An 18,313-nucleotide genomic window follows, 5' to 3' on the forward strand; every position below is an offset into this window, starting at 1 on the left:
GCTGAATTAATGAACTGTTTACCTTTGCTGTTCCAGTCTGGGAACCATAGAATATCTTCACTCCGGCTACATGGACTTTGTCAAGGCTTGGATTTTGTTCTTTTTCAGCAGCTGTGATTTTAGGAAGGTTTAATTCTGCAAGGCGATTTTTGTTCTACAAAGGAAATATTTAAACAACAGGTTCCCAGAAATAAACTTAAGTCTCTTTTTTTCCTGATGCCATTAAATAGTCACTTTACCCCTCAATGCAGATGATGTACAACTTAGAAAGACAGTTTTGTCTAAGAAAGTTTTTTCTTATAGAGTACTACATCCTGTACTTGAACAAGAGAAATTAAGTAATCAGGCAGAAAATATCACCCATTAATACTTTTGGGGGTCTCCCGATACTCCCATGTTACACCTCTGCTCCATGAGCTGCATTGGCTTCCAGTTGCCTTCCGGGTGAGATTCAAGGTGCTGGTGATGACATATAAAGCCCTACATGGCATGGGTCCGGATTACCTACGGGAGCACCTACTGCCGGCGTCAACTTCCCTCCGTCCTGTACGCTCCCACAGAGAGGGCCTCCTCAGGGTACCACCAGTCAGAGAATGTCGACTGGTGACCCCCAGGGGGAGAGCATTCTCGGTGAGCGCACCAGTCCTTTGGAACCGCTTACCGGCTGAACTACAGATGGCACCCGACCTTCGCTCCTTCCGGCGTGATCTAAAAACTTATCTATTCAAACAAGCCGGCCTGGTCTGATGGGTTTGGGGTTTTAACATTATTTTTAACTAACTTACTACATTGGGCACAATCATTTAACTTTAAATCTTGTATCCTGTATTCTTATTTTTATTGCCCTGTACACCGCCCTGAGTCCTTCGGGAAAAGGGCGGTATATAAATCAAATAAATAAATAAATAAATAAAAAATATCAATTTGCCATTATTGAACAGTCATTCCCAAGAATTGCTCAGAACGTTTATATTTTTCCCTAATCCTAGCTCTATGGTTGCCAAAGTGTCATGTCATTCCAGATATACCATGTACCAGAGAGAGAGCCTGTGGCCTAGGGGTTAAAACAACTGCTTAAGATGCAGTCGGCCCAGGTTCGAATCTCAGAAGGGTATGGCTGACTGATGAGAACAAATAAGTTTGAAATGATCATATCAGTCTCCCTTTATTCTTTGTTAGCAAGCCAAAAAATTTTTACACAAATATGAGCTGCCACTGCTGTGGCAAAAAGTATGTGAACCCTTTGGGATTATGTGGCCGGAGAAGGGGCCTAGAGAGCATTTGGAGGTCCAGTCGGTCTGAGTCTGACCGAACACAGTTAAGATCCTTTTCTAGATCTTATCTTGTGGCAATGGAGGTGGCGAAGCGTGCTTACTTCGCCACCCTCATTGCATCCGCAGATAACCGCCCGGCCGCCCTGTTTAGGGTGACCCGTTCCCTTTTAAATCAGGGGACGGGAGAGGACCCCTTGCAGGGACGGGGCGAGGAGTTTAGTGAGTATCTGGTGGATAAAATCGCTCTGGGCAGTGTCTGACGAAGGGGAAACTATGGGTTTGGCCGATAATATTTGGGAAGAATTTGATCCTGTGACTCCGGATGAAGTGGACAGGATCATGGGGAAATTAAGTGCCGCCACGTGTTTGTTGGACCCGTGTCCCTCCTGGCTGGTTTATGCGGCTCGGGAGGTTACATGAGGCTGGCTCCAGGCAGTGATCAATGCTTCCTTGAGTGAGGGGTGCTCCCTGCCACCTTGAAGGAGGCGGTGGTGAGGCCCCTCCTCAAGAAACCTGCCTTGGATCCAGCTATTCTAAACAACTTTCGTCCTGTCTCCAACCTTCGCTTTCTTGCGAAGGTTGTTGAGAGCATGGTGGCACGGCAGCTCCCTTTGGTCCTGGAGGAAACTGAGCATCTGGATCCATACCAATCGGGTTTCAGGCCCGGGTACAGCACGGAGACGGCATTGGTCGCACTGGTGGATGATCTCTGGCGGGCCCGAGACAGGGGTTATTCCTCTGTCCTGGTCCTTTTAGATCTCTCAGCGGCTTTTGATACCATCAACCATGGTATCTTGCTGCGACGTCTGGCGGGGTTGGGAGTGGGAGGCACCGTTTTACGGTGCTTCTCCTCCTACCTCTCGGGCCGTTCATGGACGGTGTTGACAGGAGGGCAGAGGTCAGCCCCTAGGCCCCTTAGTTGTGGGGTGCCTCAGGGGTCGGTACTCTCGCCTCTCCTGTTCAACATCTATATGAAGCCGCTGGGTGAGATCATCCGTGGTTTCGGGGTGAGGTATCATCAATATGCCGATGATACCCAGCTCTTTATCTCCACCCCGAACCAAGCCAGTGATGCCCTCGATGTGATGTCCCGTTGCCTGGAAGCGGTACGGATTTGGATGGGGAAGAACAGGCTCTAGCTCAACCCAGCCAAGACTGAGTGGCTTTACGTACCGGCATCTCGACTTGTCCAAGAGGTTCCATCTTTGGTTATGGGGGGAGAGGTGTTGCCTCCCGCTGATAGGGCGCACAATTTAGGCGTCCTCCTAGATTCACGACTCAGTTTTGAAGATCATATTGGAGTCGTGGCCAGGAGGGCATTCGCCCAGGTTCGCCTGGTGCGCCAGTTGCGCCCCTATCTGGACCGAGATGCCCTACGTACGGTCACTCATGCACTCGTTACCTCTCGGATAGATTACTACAATGCTCTCTACATGGGGCTGCCCTTGAAGACCACCCAGAGGCTGGTGTAGAATGCGGCCGCGCAGGTAGTGATGGGAGCATCCTGATACTCCTATATTACACCCCTCCTGCGTGAGCTGCATTGGCTACCGGTTGTCTTCCGAGCAAGATTTAAGGTGCTGGTACTTACCTTTAAAGCCCTACATGGCTTAGGCCCGGGATATCTGCAGGACCGTCTGCTGCTGGGGACAACATCCCATTGCCCAGTGTGCTCACACAGAGAGGGCCTCCTCAGGGTGCCGTCGGCCAGACAATGTCGGCTGGTGACCCCCAGGGGGAGGGCCTTCTCTGTGGGAGCACCAGCCCTTTGGAATCAACTCCCCTTTGAGCTTCGGATGGCCCCGGACCTCCCGTCCTTTCGCCGCGACCTCAAAACGTTCCTTTTCCATCAGGCTGACCTGGATTGATGATGGGTTTTTAAAAGTTTTAATTTTTAACTGTGTAATTAATATTTGGGGCTGTTATTTATTTTTTTCTTAACTTTTGTACTGTTGTTTTTTATTGCTGTTAGCCGCCCTGAGTCCTCTGGGAGATAGGGCGGCATATAAGTCCCATAATAAATAATAAATAAATGTGGTTTTTTTGCATGAATTGGCCATAAAATGCGCTATAAACGTCATGTAAGTCACAACAATAGAAAAACACAGTCTGCTTAAAATAATACTACACAAAAATTAGCTATTGTCATGTTGTGTGTTTTTCCCAAACAACTCAATTTTGGTTTCGTCTGTCCACAGTATATTTTGCCAGTAGTGCTGTGGAACATCCAGGTGCTCTTTTGCAAACTTCAAACGTGGACAGATGAAACCAAAATTGAGTTGTTTGGGAAAAACACACAACACTATGTGTGGAGAAAAAAAAGGCACAGCACACCAACATCAAAACCTCATCCCCACTGTAAAACATGGCAGAGGGAGCATCATGGTTTGGGGCTGCTTTGCTGCCTCAGGGCCTGGAAGGATTGTTGTCATTGATGGGAAAATGAATTCCAGAGTTTATCAGGACATTTTGCAGGAAAACGTACGACCATCTGTCCACCAACTGAAGCTCTGCAGAGGATGGGTGATGCAACAGGACAATGACCCAAAGCATACAAGTAATTCAACAAAACAATGGCTTCAACAGAACAGAATACGCTTTCTGGAGTGGCCCAGTCAGAGTCCTGACCTCAACCCGATTGAAATTCTGTGGCATGACCTTAAGAGAGCGATTCACACCAGACATCCCAAGAATATTGCTACACTGAAACAGTTTTGTGCAGAGGAGTGGTCCAAAATTACTCCAGATCGTTGTGCAGGTCTGATCTGCAACTACAGGAAACATTTGGTTGAGGTTATTGCTGCCAAAGGAGGGTCAACCAGTTATTAAGTCCAAAGGTTCACATACTTTTTCCACCCTGCACTGTGAATGTTTCCATCTTATCTTCAATTAAAACATGACAATAGCTAATGTTTGTGTAGTATTATTTTAAGCAGACTGTGTTTTTCTACTGTTGTGACTTACATGACGTTTAGAGCGCATTTTATGGCCAATTCATGCAAAAAGCCACATAATCCCAAAGGGTTCACATACTTTTTCTTGCAACTGTATACACACACACACACACACACACAGAGCAAATAGATTTCATTCCCTGGAGAAAAAACAAACATAATTATACTTGTGTAGTTTGCCTCAAATGGTTTAATTTCTGAATAAACTTGCAGAAGATAGTACTACAGTTTTTGGTGGAAAGAAATTGCCTTCTTTGAGATGCAGGGGGGCATATTTTTTGCTACCGAATGTTTATTAGTCTCTCAACTGCTTGAGCACTCAGGAGGCCACCACTAGAGATTCCATCATCTTTCCATCAAGGTTGAAGTTCCCAGAATTGAAAATATTAGACACAGTGAGATTAAAATTACCTGCTCTTTGACTTTGTTGAGGAACTGGAAGCAAAACCAAAGGCTGATTCCAAAAGCTGCACATGAATAGAGATAAAATCGGTTCAGCCACAGGAAAGTTAAATGAGCATGGAGATTGTCCCAGGAGTCTGCAGGAGTATCTAAAACACAATAGAACAAAATGATACTATTAATAAAGGCCAGATATCAGGATAAATTGAATTCTACTCTCTGGTAAGCATGCTTCGGACCAAATTAAAGGTGGCAGAATCATTGTATAATCTTAGAACTGTACTGTTTGCCAGGGACCATTAAGAATATCAAATCCAACCACCTGCCCACCTCAGAAGCCAAATTAAAGTATCTCAGATACATGGTACTGAAACATCAATTGTCATTCCTTCAGTCTTTCTTAACAGGACTTAATTGCTAGTCCCCTAATAATCTTTCTTGACTTTCTCTGAATCTGCTCAAAGTTCTCTAAATCCTCCTCAACGTCTGATTCCCTGAGCCTTTTACAGTATTTAGAGCAGAGATCTGACCAAAGCAGAAAAGAGTGGAATCATTTACTATGGTTTAGAAATTCAATTTCTGTTGATGCAGTCCTAAAATTGCATATGCCTTCCTGTCAGCAACCTCATGGTGCTTGCTCGTATTCCATTTGCAATCATTTACTCTACCCAGATTTTTCCCCCACCAACAATCCTCTGTAAGTCATATCCTTAGTGGGATCAAAAGAAGCAAGATGATTGCAGCTTATCAAAACCCCACTATTTATAAGTGTACTGATGTCAAATGCACATACAAAAGATTGGGGTTTCAATCATACTGCCTCTTATAATAATAATAATAAAGTTGGAAGGGACCTTGGAGGTCATCTAGTCCAACCCCCTGCTCAGGCAGGAAACCCTATACCATTTCGGACAAATGGGTGGTACCATTTCAGACAAATGGTTTTTCATTTTTGTTTCCTAAGTAATTATCAGTGTATCCATTTTGGGCCTGGCTAGATATTTAATATCAACGGAATTCAGCTTTTGGGGGGATAGGACCCATACTGTGTTGATTGGTTTGTAATAATATTTTTATATATTTGAGATAGGCAGCTATATAAACTGAACAAATAATGTGGAATAAAATGCCACTAGAGTTCAAGCAAGCTCTGCCTTAATGTACTAATGTTTGAGCCTCAAGTTTTGTTTTCTTGTGTTTTATATTATTAGTTATGCCTGTGCTATTTTTACTTTAATTCTGTAAGCCATCCAGAGCCATTACGGGAGTAAGAAAAATATAATTTTTACAAACTTATTAGTATTTCCTAAGCAAGATAGAGCCAATAAAATTAGAGATGGGGAATATAAGTTCTATACAATCACGAGTGTACACTTGTGCAAAAGTGTCACTATGTACTTTTTCTTAAATTTCACGTAATGTTTAAGTAAACCTGACAAAATCGTCCTATTTATTTCCACAGGAAACTTTCCACCGCTACCCCTGCCTAACCCAGCTTCCAAGTAAACCGTATTCATATTCTATGGAAATGATACAAACTCGTGACTTTTTAGGTCCTGATTCTTTGGCGAGCTACAGGACTTCCGTGTTAATAAATAAATATGCTAAAGGTTTAAGAATCCGTCGCTTGTCAAAAACCTTGGCATGCTTTCTGGAGGCTAAACCGCATCTAAGCCAATAAGGCTTCCTTCCCAAGAAGTAAGCTTTTTCGCCTCCGAGTACTTACCCATGTCTTCCCTCCCAAACCGCAATTCCCGATCCTACCAGACAATGTTTTTCTGGTTCTTTCGGGACCATAGGGGATCATTCCCAAGCAGCCCCATTACTCGCCCCACGAGCTCGCAGGCGCAGCCATTTTGCACCTTCCACCCCCGGCATGCTGGGAAGAGGACATTAACCTTTCAGTGGCTGAAGATAAAAGTTCGCCCTACAGCACAGGCGATCGCTACAAAACGCTCTCCCTCCAAAGTGTGCATACTTTTAATCAAGAAATAAAGAAGCATCTTCCAGAATCGAGTGTATCAGAGAGGCTGAAAGGAGAATAGAAAATCCATGCATTTAAATAATGCGGCTCCTAAATGCTTCGTGTTGGAATAGGGGGAGACATTGAGCCACGGTTTGTTTTAAAGGCATAGTTGGTTCATTATGCCAATCAACCATCCACTGTTGAGATTAAAGAGCCTTCTCGGTCTGTGTTGTATGAATAAACCACAACCGGCTAGTATAAAAACTATTTAAAGTCGAATGAAGGCGAATATACGTGTCCCAGGATAATGTTGCAGGAGCAAATCTGGGTCGGTCACCGGGACCAGAGGTTTATTCTTCCGAGCTTTCGGACTCGTGCTGGAGCCCATCCTCAGGGAACTTCTCTCTAGCAGACTGTGCCTCTGGCAGGAAGACTAAACCTCTGTTCCCGGTGACAGATCCAAGACTGGATCCTGCACAGTTTAAACAAACGATGTTTAAATACGATTATATGAACCTGCACAGTGACAAGTCCAAGATCATCTGTTCAAGGATTTGAAGACAGTCCTTCCTAAGATATCGTACTGGCTATTTAAAAACAAAAAAAACGTGCTACTTGCATTTTTTTTATCAAACCTCCGCAAAAAAGGAGTCAAATCTTTAAACCTCGCTTTTTGTTTTTGCTTTTTATGCGGTCCCTCTTAATTAAACCTCACCCCCGGGGGGGGAGAGGTCACTTTTCAACGCGGAATCATTAGTCCTCGGGATTGGTTTCCCACCCGAGTGACTTAAAAACGGACTTTGGGGAGCCGGTTCTCGCGAGGTTTTGGCACGTAAGTCGTCACAACCGAGGGGCGGAAGAGGCTCAGCTGTTGCGTTGTGCTCTGTCCAGCGGAGGCGGCCGATCCTGACGTATCATGGCGATCTTCACGCCGACTAACCAGATTCGCTTGACCAATGTGGCCGTCGTGCGGATCCGACGGGCGGGGAAGCGTTTTGAGATTGCCTGTTACCGGAACAAAGTCATGGGCTGGCGGAGCGGCGCGTGAGTGAGGGCTTGGGCCTCAGAGAGAGGAACAGAAAACTCCTGTCTTGTCCACTGACATTTGACAAACCCAGTGCTTCTGGCTTTACGCAGAGTGCAAGACTAGGCTAAATAAATAATCAGTCAATAAATCCAGGGTTGCATTTTTCAATGTTTGCAGTTCTGGCTTAAAATTCATTGACTTTTAAAGCATGTGCAAATTGCAGGGCTTAAACTCTAAACCAGGGGTCTTCAAACTTGGCCCTTTTATGACTTGTGGACTTCAACTCCCAGAATTCCTCAGCCAGCAAAGCTGGCTGAGGAATTCTGGGAGTTGAAGTCCACAAGTCATAAAAGGGCCAAGTTTGAAGACCCCTGCTCTAAACCGTGTGGCTCAGTTGCTTTTGTAAATCACCTACTATGGTATTTACACTTCTGTATTCATGTTCGCGGTGGCTCAGTGGGTTAGGATGCTGAGCCTGTCGATCAGAAGGTTGACAGTTTGGCGGGTCGAATCCCGAGTGCCGCGTAGCAGAGTGAGCGCCTGTTACTTTTCCAAGCTTCTGCCAACCTAGCAGTTTGAAAGCACGTAAAAAAATGCAAGTAGAAAAATAGGGACCACTACGGTGGGAAGGTAACAGCGTTCTGTGCGCCTTTGGCGTCTAGTCATGCCAGCCACATGACCACGGAGACGTCCTCGGACAAGCGCTGGCTCTTTGGCTTTGAAACGGAGATGAGCACCGGCCCCTAGAGTCGGAAACGACTAGCACGCATGTGCGGGGGAACCTTTACCTTTTACCTTTATTCATGTTTACTTAAGTATTGTCTATTAACCACAGTTTCTGGAGTAACATGAATACAGAGTAGTATGATAAAGAATAAGCAAATAAATTAGAAGAGTGTAGTATAGAATATAGTGAGGTAAGTATTATTTCAATTTATATAGCTGCTTGTCTCTTTGAAAAGACATTGCCTGGAAATAACCAACACTTTGAATTAAGTCTGGAATAATAATAGCACTTAGACTTGTATACCATTTCACAGTGCTTTACAGCCCTCTCTAAACAGAGTCAGCATATTGCCCCCAACAATTGAGGTCCTCATTTTACTGACCTGGAAGGATGGAAGGCTGTGTCAACCTTGAGCTAGTCAAGATCAAACTGCTGGCAGTCAGCAGAGTTAGCCTGCAATATTGCATTCTAACCACTGCACCATCACAACTCAGTGGTTAGAATGGCAACTAGCAACCAGTACAGTGATGCAATAGTGACAACTATCTGTAGCTCGGATGAGGGTGATCTTAAAATAGGTATTATAGTATACTGACAAGGTAGTCTCACAATTTGCAGCTTTAAATTCATTCCCAAGGGCAGTTCCATGTAGCCCAATGATCAGGACACGAGATACTGCCTTCAGGCATCTTGGTTTAAGTAGTGTTGAAGCTGCAGCACTAACCAAATTTGGGTGAAGCCACTCAAGCCATAGCTTCTACCTGCTGCTTGAACAGGAGCTGCAAGTTACAATCACCTCTTAATGGGAGCACAACCCCACTGAGTAATTATTGAATCAATATTATTGGATAGCTACCTGTTTACTGATAAATAGCAGATAGGACTTTGCCTTTAGACTAGTATTGCTTTCTTTAATGTTTTAGCTGATTAAGATGTTTCCTAATTATATATTTTTAACCAAATTACAACCTTGTTGCTTGACAATATGTCATTGCCAGTTTAGATAGAACTATGCAATTATTTACTATGATATTCTGCTTATGGAATGAAGCAGTTTAATCTGATTGCCCTGCCATAGTAATAGAATCAAAGGTAGTTTTAAAGAGCAGTAATCAGCATGGGTTAAACAAGACTGTCAAAATACTTTGGTTGTTGGCATGCATTACTTAGAATGTGCTTAACAACTAAAATTAATTTTCTAGTGAAAAGGACCTTGATGAAGTATTGCAGACACATACAGTGTTTCTGAATGTCTCCAAAGGTCAAGTGGCAAAGAACGAAGACCTCATCAAAGCTTTTAGCACAGATGATCAGACAGAAATCTGCAAAACAGTAGGTATTGAAATTGTGCAAAAAAATTTAATGTTTTTTGTCTCATTTTATCTCTCTTTAACATTTTAAGGCAATTCAAACAATATATCAGATGGTAGAAATATAATCCCTTCATGCATTTAGGTCAGCTTGGGATCAGTGTTTAGGGTACTTGAGACCACTGAGCTATTTAAGGTCATTTGGGCTGAAGTATAATAAGATCTGACCCAAAATCATCCTGGGAGTTTTCATAGCTGAGAATGGACTTCATCTGGCTCTTCAGTCCTAATCCAATGCTATACTCCAATGACTCTTTTAAATGTTTCAGAAATTTGAACTCGAGCAAAAAAATATTTTTTCATGTCTTCATCGCATATTACTTGTTCTGCAAGAAGGTTAAAATATGTTTATGCTCTGAGTTTATGCTCTGATTTAAAAATTCAGTCTTCCATAGCCTTGTTGATATTATTAAATTGTTTGCCACCCATCTGCAAAGCAGCTCTTATGGTTATCAGTCAATGCTCATTTTACATTTATTGCTAATAGCAGTGCTTATTCAGCCTTAGATCACTGCCCAAAATTAACAGGGTAAATGCTTAATGCTTGGATGGGAGAGTATCAGGAACTTTCAAATAGGGTAGTGTAGATGGAAGACAAAATCCTGAAAGAATGAAAAGCCTGGACAAGCCCCTGCAGGTTGTCATTGTCTCCTTCCTAGGGCTGAAAGAAAATGACTGGCCGAAGGTCTTTGTATTACTGCCCCTAAAACTATACAGACATCTCTGTGTAATAACCAAGGGTCAAACTAGATGAGGAAGTCATTATTTCTGCTTTGTAATTTGCAGAGATTCTTTAGGACAGCCATTCTTCTAAGGTTCATAAACAGTCTAGAAGGCTGAATGACAGTTCTAATGACGGTGCATGATACACCTTCTGAATTTTAATTTTAATTTTTAATTTTAATTTTAATTAATTTTAATTTTAACGGGTTTTATTTGTTCAGGGACGGATATAATTTTTTTAATTGTTTTTAACTTTTGTATTTTTTGTTTTAATCACCCTGTAAACCACCCTGAGTCCTTCGGGAAAGGGCGGTATATAAATATAATAAAATAAATAAATAAAATTTGAAAAAGCCCAAATCCAAATAAGCTTTTCTTTGTTTCAGATCTTAGCCAAAGGGGAATTGCAAGTCTCTGATAAAGAACGTCACAATCAACTGGAGCAAATGTTTCGTGACATAGCAACCATTGTTGCAGACAAATGTGTAAATCCAGAAACCAAGAGACCCTACACAGTCATCCTTATTGAAAGAGCTATGAAGGATATACATTATTCAGTCAAGCCTGGGAAAAGTACCAAGCAGCAGGTAGATGCCTACAAATTATAGGCCTGCAAACACACTGTAGCTTTTCTCTTTACAGGCAGTCCTCAACTTATGATTGGTCACTTAATGACAGTCCAAACAACTGTCAAACAATGACAGTTCAAAATTAGGGCTGGCTTGGAATGGGTGTTTTACAGCCTGCCCATTGTAAAATGTGCCTTCCACACGCATGTGTGGTCATGCAATTACATTTCAAGCACTTTACAACACGTTAGGTGTGTACATGATTTAGGACCATGATGACTTACGCCCAGAAATCCAGTCCCAATTGCAATCATAACGTTGAGGGCTAGCTGTACTAATTTGAAATAAGCTGATCATCTGGTTTGAGTTGACTTGTCACCAAGTCAACGGGCAAGATGTTTTTTTTTTAAAGTTGCTTCTTTTTTTCTTGTGCAGATACCTGAAGGATCCTTAAACTTGTAGATTGGTAACATTAGTTGAGCATTGCATCTTGTAGAATTTCTTGCAATGTCTCTTTTTAATACAGTACTGTGCCAATCATTGTGTGGCTGGATATTTTCAAACTTGGCATTTTTAAATCCTGAAGATATTGTTATTAATTCTGGAAAATATTAACATTTCCATCATACAAACAAGAAAGTAAAACCACTTAAGTACAGTGGAGAAACTGCACAGAAAACAGTATTAGTCCTGCAACATCTGAAAATCAAAACTGTATTGCTATCCTTTGTCAGATATGGCTGTCAAGATAGTAGGTTAGGCCTCTTTGGGAATCAATGGGAAGAGAATTTCATAAAGTTGAAATCATTGCAAGAAAAATGATTATCTGTTTCCAACATGTTTCACCTGTCTCGTGATAGAGATTAAGGCTAAGTGGACTCATATTTGGAGGCATTATCTAAAACTATTCTACAACATGACAAAGTAATATAAAATGCCATAATCTGGCATCAATGACTCCACCAACAATTCGATCTCCATATTTCTTTTTTAAAAAGGACGTAAGAATAGAGTCCACTCTTGCCTCACAAGTAAGGTTGGTGCAAAGGAAGAATGTTCCCTATCTCACAATTGGAAGGGATCTTCAGGTACTCCCTGGTCATTTGCCTTTACTAGGCAGAATCTAAGGAAAGCAGTTGTAGGCTGCAGGCCATATAGAGCTTTATAGAGAATGTCCAGCACTTTGAATTGCACTTGGAAACAAACTGGTAACCAGTACAACTCCAGGAGCAACAGTGTAATGTGCTATACCACAACTGCTAAGTAAGTAAGCAAGCCACAACATTTTGGATCGCCAGAAGTTTCTGAATGATCTTCAAGAGCAGCTCCATGTAGAATGAATTACAGCAATTCTTGCTGTATTAATCTATTAAAAATTAATGAGTTTGCGCTGCTCCACTTCTCATGCTTGCAATGCAGTTCTGCAGGAAACACAAGAGGTTCTTCCCACCAGCTCTATTTGACTGGATGGAAGTTTGCCATGCTGCTTAGTCTTGGGTATAAAAATATGCTCAGCAAAACAAATGTCATATATGGCTAAAAGTATGGAATCAGAAGTGAAGAGAGTTAAGTTTTTCCAGTTTTTTTTTCAAGGCGAGCGGGATAAAAATGTGCTTTGGTTTGGATTCCTCTGCAGGCTTTGGAAGTCATCAAGCAGCTGAAAGAGACGATGCAGATTGAGCGAGCACACATGAGGCTACGCTTCATTCTCCCCCGGAAAGAAGGCAAGAGATTGAAAGAGAAGTTGAAACCACTGATCAAAGTAATCGAAAATGAGGATTTTGATGAACAGCTGGAAATTGTAAGCAGCAGTGTCCTTTCCCCAGTCCTTTGCTTAGGAAAAAGCTTAGTACTGTGCCTTTGGTTTTGTAGAAGAAGGTTTATACTCAAAGTGTTGGGGTATAGATATAAGGACTGATATTTACACTGCAGTCATTTTCATGATTGCTTGTGAAGGAAATGTCATTGGTTCTTGCAGAAGATGTTTTAGAATGCATTGGGATAAGCATGCAGCTGTAAGGCAGTATGGTAAATGAGCATTTAAGACCACAGCAAAAGATAGGGATGCTGCAAAGATTCCATTGTGACATATCAGCACTTCTTTTTTCTTCTAATTCAAGCGAATTTGGCAATTTTTGGTGAATTGCATTCTTTGTTTTTTTAACATAATTGGGTAGAAGTGTAATATATAGACATTCCAGTCCAATTTAGTGTTCTTTCTCCATTCCATTTTAAAAATACCCTGAAGCTGGTAAAATTTCTAAAAAGGGCCAATCAAAATACCCAAGGAATTATAACACTTTTTTGTGGGGGGCACAACAGCTTCATGAAATTAGCCATGGAATGGTGAAAACAGTGAGAGGTAATCTAATTCTCACATTGCAAAAACCTGAAGTGACACGAGACTAATTAGCAAGAAATTCAAAACAAAAGAAATTTGAACAATGTGCAAGTAGTTGTTGTTTAGTAACTACAGATGGAACCAGCAACCACCTAGTCTTATTCACCAGGGCAGTTCTTCCTAAGATGTGGCCTTTCCAGTCTCATGTAGTGCTAATGTTGCAGGTGTGCCTTGTGGATCCAGGCTGCTTCCGGGAGATTGATGAATTGATCAGGTGTGAAACCAAAGGCAAAGGGACCCTTGAAGTTCTCAGCCTAAAAGATGTGGAAGAAGGTGATGAACGCCTGGAATAATTGGTTGCCGTTGCTGTGCAAGACTGTATTAAAAGGCATCCTAGAGTTGCCTCATTGAGGGTTGACCGTTGCTCTTTTCCATTTTAGGTTTTATGTAGTTATTACTAGTCCTCTGTCCCTTTCCCAAACTTTGATGGTTGGTATCAACTAAAGGTACCTTATAAACACGCTTAGCTCTTAGATTACCTGATAACAAAGGGATTTTACACTGAGTTTACTCCTATATTGGTTGTTTGAGGGTAACTGCAAAGTGACAATTTTGTACCTTTCCTTAAAAGCAGAAGGCCTCAAGGAAGGAATTGACTGCAGAATTAGCATCATGAGTTAATAACTCAGGTTTCCTCAAAACAAGCAATGTCTGGATTTATTAGCATTATATTCTAAAATATAAGATAGACAGCCATTGGTTGCTTTGAATGTTTGACTACACAAGTATAATATTGTCCTAGTTATAGAATAGCTCAATTCTATGGATGGTAATTTACAAGCCACCAGAAGAGTTTAGTGGCCATCTTTCCAAAATCAGTCTTGGAATTTACTGAGTTTGAACCCATTATTTACTCCAGGCGAAATATTAAAAATAGTGACTTGACACTGAAACCAGAAGTTGTTCAAAAGTTTATTTTGAAAAAAAATTACAATAACTTAATTTAGAAAACATTTGTTATAACCAGACAACCTTTAAATCCTATTAAAAGAACTAGTTTGGCTCCAGTGATACTTTAGCACTATTATTTGTTATACTAATTTAATATTTTAAAAATAAGCCAAAAGAACAGAGATCAGTTCATTGTTGACACAAAACTCTGAAGTGAGTTTGATGTCTTATGAGTAAGCTAATAGGGCTGCTGTCAAAAACAAAACATGCATTGCTGGATATTTGTCATTTTCTTATAATCCTTGGAATTCATAGTGCAAACTATAAGAGGATTCTTTGAGGAAAGCTGCACTTTTTGCTTCCTCAGACACTCTAAAGTTCTCATATATATTATAAATATTGATGTATAACATCACAATCATTTCTATTATAGAATGTCAAACTTAAGTTTGGAAATTCTTAGATTTTTAAAATGAGTTCTCTAATGAATAACTTAAATCAATTACAGTTTATAAGCTGTCATTAATATGCCAATGAAGATACCAAAGCATAGGTGAGATGTTTCCATGATCCTTTCCTGGACTTCTTTTTTAACAATAGGCACCTTCCATCCTAATCCCCAGCCCACAAAGCTCAGTAGTTTTGTGTCACTGATTTATTTTTTTCAACTGCATGACTAACAAGAACTCCAAGGTCTTCTACTCACAAAGTTTCTTTAAACGAATAAATTTTACTGCTGCTTCCTCTTCCTCCAGACTTTTTTTTGGGGGGTGATAAGCTCTCTAATATCCTGTAGCCTCACTTATGTGGCATGGATACATAAAGTTGTGTTTTTGACGACTCTGCTATATGTTAGTAAATGATAAGGGAGAAGGAAGACGAAAAATATATCTGCCAGACTCTCTATCTTTACACAAAGGGAAAAAACAGTCCAACCTATAAAAAACAGTACTGTAAAAAACGGATTAAAAACACAAGTTAAGATAGGCAAGAAAATGGTAAGTGAGCACCTGGCCACCCTAGACAAGTTAAAATCACCAGGACCAGATGGATTACACCCCAAGGTTCTCAAGGAACTAGCAGATGTGATCTCAGAACCACTGAACTATATTGTTCAAAGATCCTGGAGCACTGGGGAACTACCAGAGGACTGGAAAAGAGCTGATGTAGATGCCATCTTCAAAAAAGGTGAAAAAATAGATCCAGGAAACTGCAGACCTATCAGCCTGACCTCAATACTTGGGAAGATTCTGGAAAAGATAAACAATGAATCAGCAAACACATAGAGGCAAACAAAGTCATTACCAAAAGCCAACATGGGTTTGTCAAAAACAGATCATGCCAGACAAATCTTATTGCATTCTTTGACCAGGTGACAAAATTAGTGGACCAGAAGAATGCTGTGGATATAATTTACTTGGACTTCAGTAAGGCATTTGATAAAGTAGATTACAACCTACTACTTGATAAGATAGAAAAATATGGGTTAGACAGCATCACCACCAGATGGATTCGTAGATGGCTGACCAGCCATACTCAGTATGTGATCCTCAATGGAACTGCATCTACAAGGAGGGAAGTGGGTAGTGGGGTGCTCCAGGGCTCTGTTCTAGGCCCAGTGCTCTTCAACATCTTCATCAATGATTTGGATGAGGGGATATCAAATTTGCAGATGACATCAAGCTGGGAGGGATAGCCAACACTCCAAAAGACAAGATACAGAAGGATCTTGACAGACTTGAACATTGGGCGCTATCTAGCAAAATTAAATTCAATGGTGAAAAAAGTAAGGTTCTACATTTCGGCAAGAAAAAACCAATTCACAGGGATAGTATAGGTGGTACCTTGCTCAATAGCAGTAACTGAGAAAGAGATCTTGGAATCCTAGTGGAGAATCACTTAAATATGAGCCAGCAGTATGCTGCAGCTGCCAAAAAAGCCAACACAGTGCTAGGCTGCATTAATGAATAGAATCAAGATCACGTGAAGTGTTAATATCACTTTACAATGCCTTAGTAAGGCCACACCTGTAATACTGCATCCAGTTTTGGTCACCACGATGCAAAAAAGATGTTGACACTCTAGAAAGAGTACAGAAGAGAGCAAAAAGATGATTAGGGGACTGGAAGCTAAAACATATATATAAGGAACGGTTGCTGGAATTGGGTATGTCTAGTTTAATGAGAAAGACGAGGGGGGACATGATAGCAGTGTTCCAATATCTCAGGGGTTGCGAGAAAGAAGAGGGATTCAAGCTATTCTCCAAAGAACCTGAAGGCAGGACAAGAAGCAACGGATGGAAACTAACCAAAGAGAAAAGCAACCCAGAACTAAGGAGAAATTTCCTGACATTTAGAACAACCTGCCTCCAGAAGCTGTGAATGCTCCAACACTGGAAGTTTTTAAGAAGAGATTAGACAGTCATTTGTCTGAAATGGTATAGCGTTTCCTGCCATTATTATTATTATTATTGATCATTGCACAGCCAATTGTTCAGACTGGATTTGGCATTTTTTGTCTACCTATCGAGTCCTTACGAAGGACCTGGGATAGGCAGATGTGGATGTTTGATGGTATTACAGATATTGTCACAGGATGCAAGCAGTTCCTAGTAAGGCTGCCTTTTGCAATTGACATCATCATCATTATATTATTATTATTATTATTATTATTATTATTATTATTATTATTATTATTATTATTATTATTATTATTTAGCAGGATTATCTTTGAGTTGTATTTCCCCTATCTTACTTAATGATGGGAAGCAAAGAACTGTGTTCTCTTCCAGAATCTCATAATTTTTTGGCTCCCCATCAAGTATATTGGCTCAAATTCATGGAAGCCTTTTTGTTTCATCCATATATTTTACTCCATTTTTTCTGTCTGAGTCCCCTTCAAGTATCTGTATTTCCTAAAATTTAATAGCCAGCATGGTCAAGGCTATAGATTCTGGGAGAAGCTATCTACCAATTCAGTCTCTCTTCAGGTTGATTTTTTGTCCTCATTGTAGACTCAGTTCTGCAACTGGCTTTTAACTTCATTAAGCAGAATATGAGCAACTAAACAATAGGGACAAATGTTTTCCCTTTAAAAAAAACTCATTTAGGCAACAGCTTTTTCCAGTGTTATCACTGTTATTATTCCATTACCTTCACAATTCAGAAATTGACTTCCAGTATCAATTTTTTATAAGTGACACTAAAGATAACCACAGATAACCACAATGCTATAATTCTGAGTATTGAGATAAAATGATAGAAGGTTGCTTGACAGCTGCTAATATACTCCCAGTAAGATAACCCTCCTCTCACTTAACCTAGGAGTAGAGGATGAACTGAAAAAGTGAAGGCCAAGTGTTATTTCAATGAGTCAGCTCACAAAGCATGTACACAAAAGTATTCTGTTTAGAAGTTGGTGTTATTCTCTGGGTCAGGTAGTACAAACTTACATAGTAGAAATGGCAGCTCTGTCGAATGTTAAGTGACTTGTTTTCTGTGTAGCAATTTTGAGCTTTTATGTGTGCAATATTTAAGCTTTTATGTGTGCAATATTGCAAGAAAGCATGGCTGCTGTAAGAAAAAAAACACGAGCCAGCTGTGATCGGGAACAGCCAGTTGACATGTCAACTGGAATCAAGTAATTGAAGAAAACCAGTGGCAAGAAAGCTTCAACAGCAGTCTTCTGTTTAGGCTAGCTTGTAAGGGAAACTAAACCTATTTCTAGCCTTCTTAATTGGCTGATTTTCCTGCCATTTCATTTCTCACAGAAAGAGAATAAAAATTTTTCATGAGAGATTATGAAAGATTATGTTGCTTTGAATTTTAAGAAACATAAAACAGACTTTTTATTTAGATACTGACATTAAAATAAACTTATTGTTACCGTTACTTATTTCTTATTCCAAACTCATTTTTTTGTAAAAATAAAAATAAAAATAAAACAACATTCATCATAGGATGAGTTACAAGTTAAATAACAGCACAGTCCTAAGTTTGTTTTCTCAAAA

At 40.7% G+C, this 18,313-nt stretch overlaps 2 protein-coding genes across 2 annotated transcripts in view; one reads left to right on the plus strand and one right to left on the minus strand.

The window, feature by feature from the left end:
* The window catches only part of TYW1 (tRNA-yW synthesizing protein 1 homolog), a 28,213-nt gene extending 21,709 nt beyond the window's left edge, over positions 1–6,504 (minus strand). Inside the window, exons 1-3 of the mRNA XM_083350805.1 lie at positions 6,357–6,504; positions 4,640–4,779; positions 23–154 (exon numbers count right to left, since the gene is read on the minus strand). Of these exons, the coding sequence (XP_083206931.1) occupies positions 23–154; positions 4,640–4,779; positions 6,357–6,360 (276 nt within the window). The 5' untranslated portion in view covers positions 6,361–6,504. The remainder of the gene's footprint in view (positions 1–22; positions 155–4,639; positions 4,780–6,356) is intronic.
* Positions 6,505–7,407: 903 nt separating this feature from the next.
* On the plus strand, positions 7,408–18,194 carry SBDS (SBDS ribosome maturation factor). The gene is made up of 5 exons (XM_083371490.1): positions 7,408–7,640; positions 9,553–9,682; positions 10,830–11,030; positions 12,649–12,813; positions 13,578–18,194. Exons 1-5 carry the CDS (start codon positions 7,513–7,515, stop codon positions 13,704–13,706), a joined length of 753 nt encoding a protein of 250 aa, XP_083227616.1. The 5' UTR covers positions 7,408–7,512; the 3' UTR covers positions 13,707–18,194.
* Positions 18,195–18,313: the final 119 nt, after the last annotated feature.

The sequence above is a fragment of the Vipera ursinii genome (genome assembly GCF_947247035.1).
Source record: "Vipera ursinii genome assembly, chromosome: 1".
Classification (NCBI taxonomy): Eukaryota; Metazoa; Chordata; class Lepidosauria; order Squamata; family Viperidae; genus Vipera; species Vipera ursinii.

Coding starts and splice junctions, on each gene's coding strand:
- SBDS (XM_083371490.1), top strand. CDS start 7,513: ATGGCGATCTTCACGCCGACTAACCAGATTCGCTTGACCAATGTGGCC. Junction 9,683..10,829: donor AGACAGAAATCTGCAAAACA/GTAGGTATTGAA, acceptor TCTTTGTTTCAG/ATCTTAGCCAAAGGGGAATT. Junction 12,814..13,577: donor TTGATGAACAGCTGGAAATT/GTAAGCAGCAGT, acceptor CTAATGTTGCAG/GTGTGCCTTGTGGATCCAGG.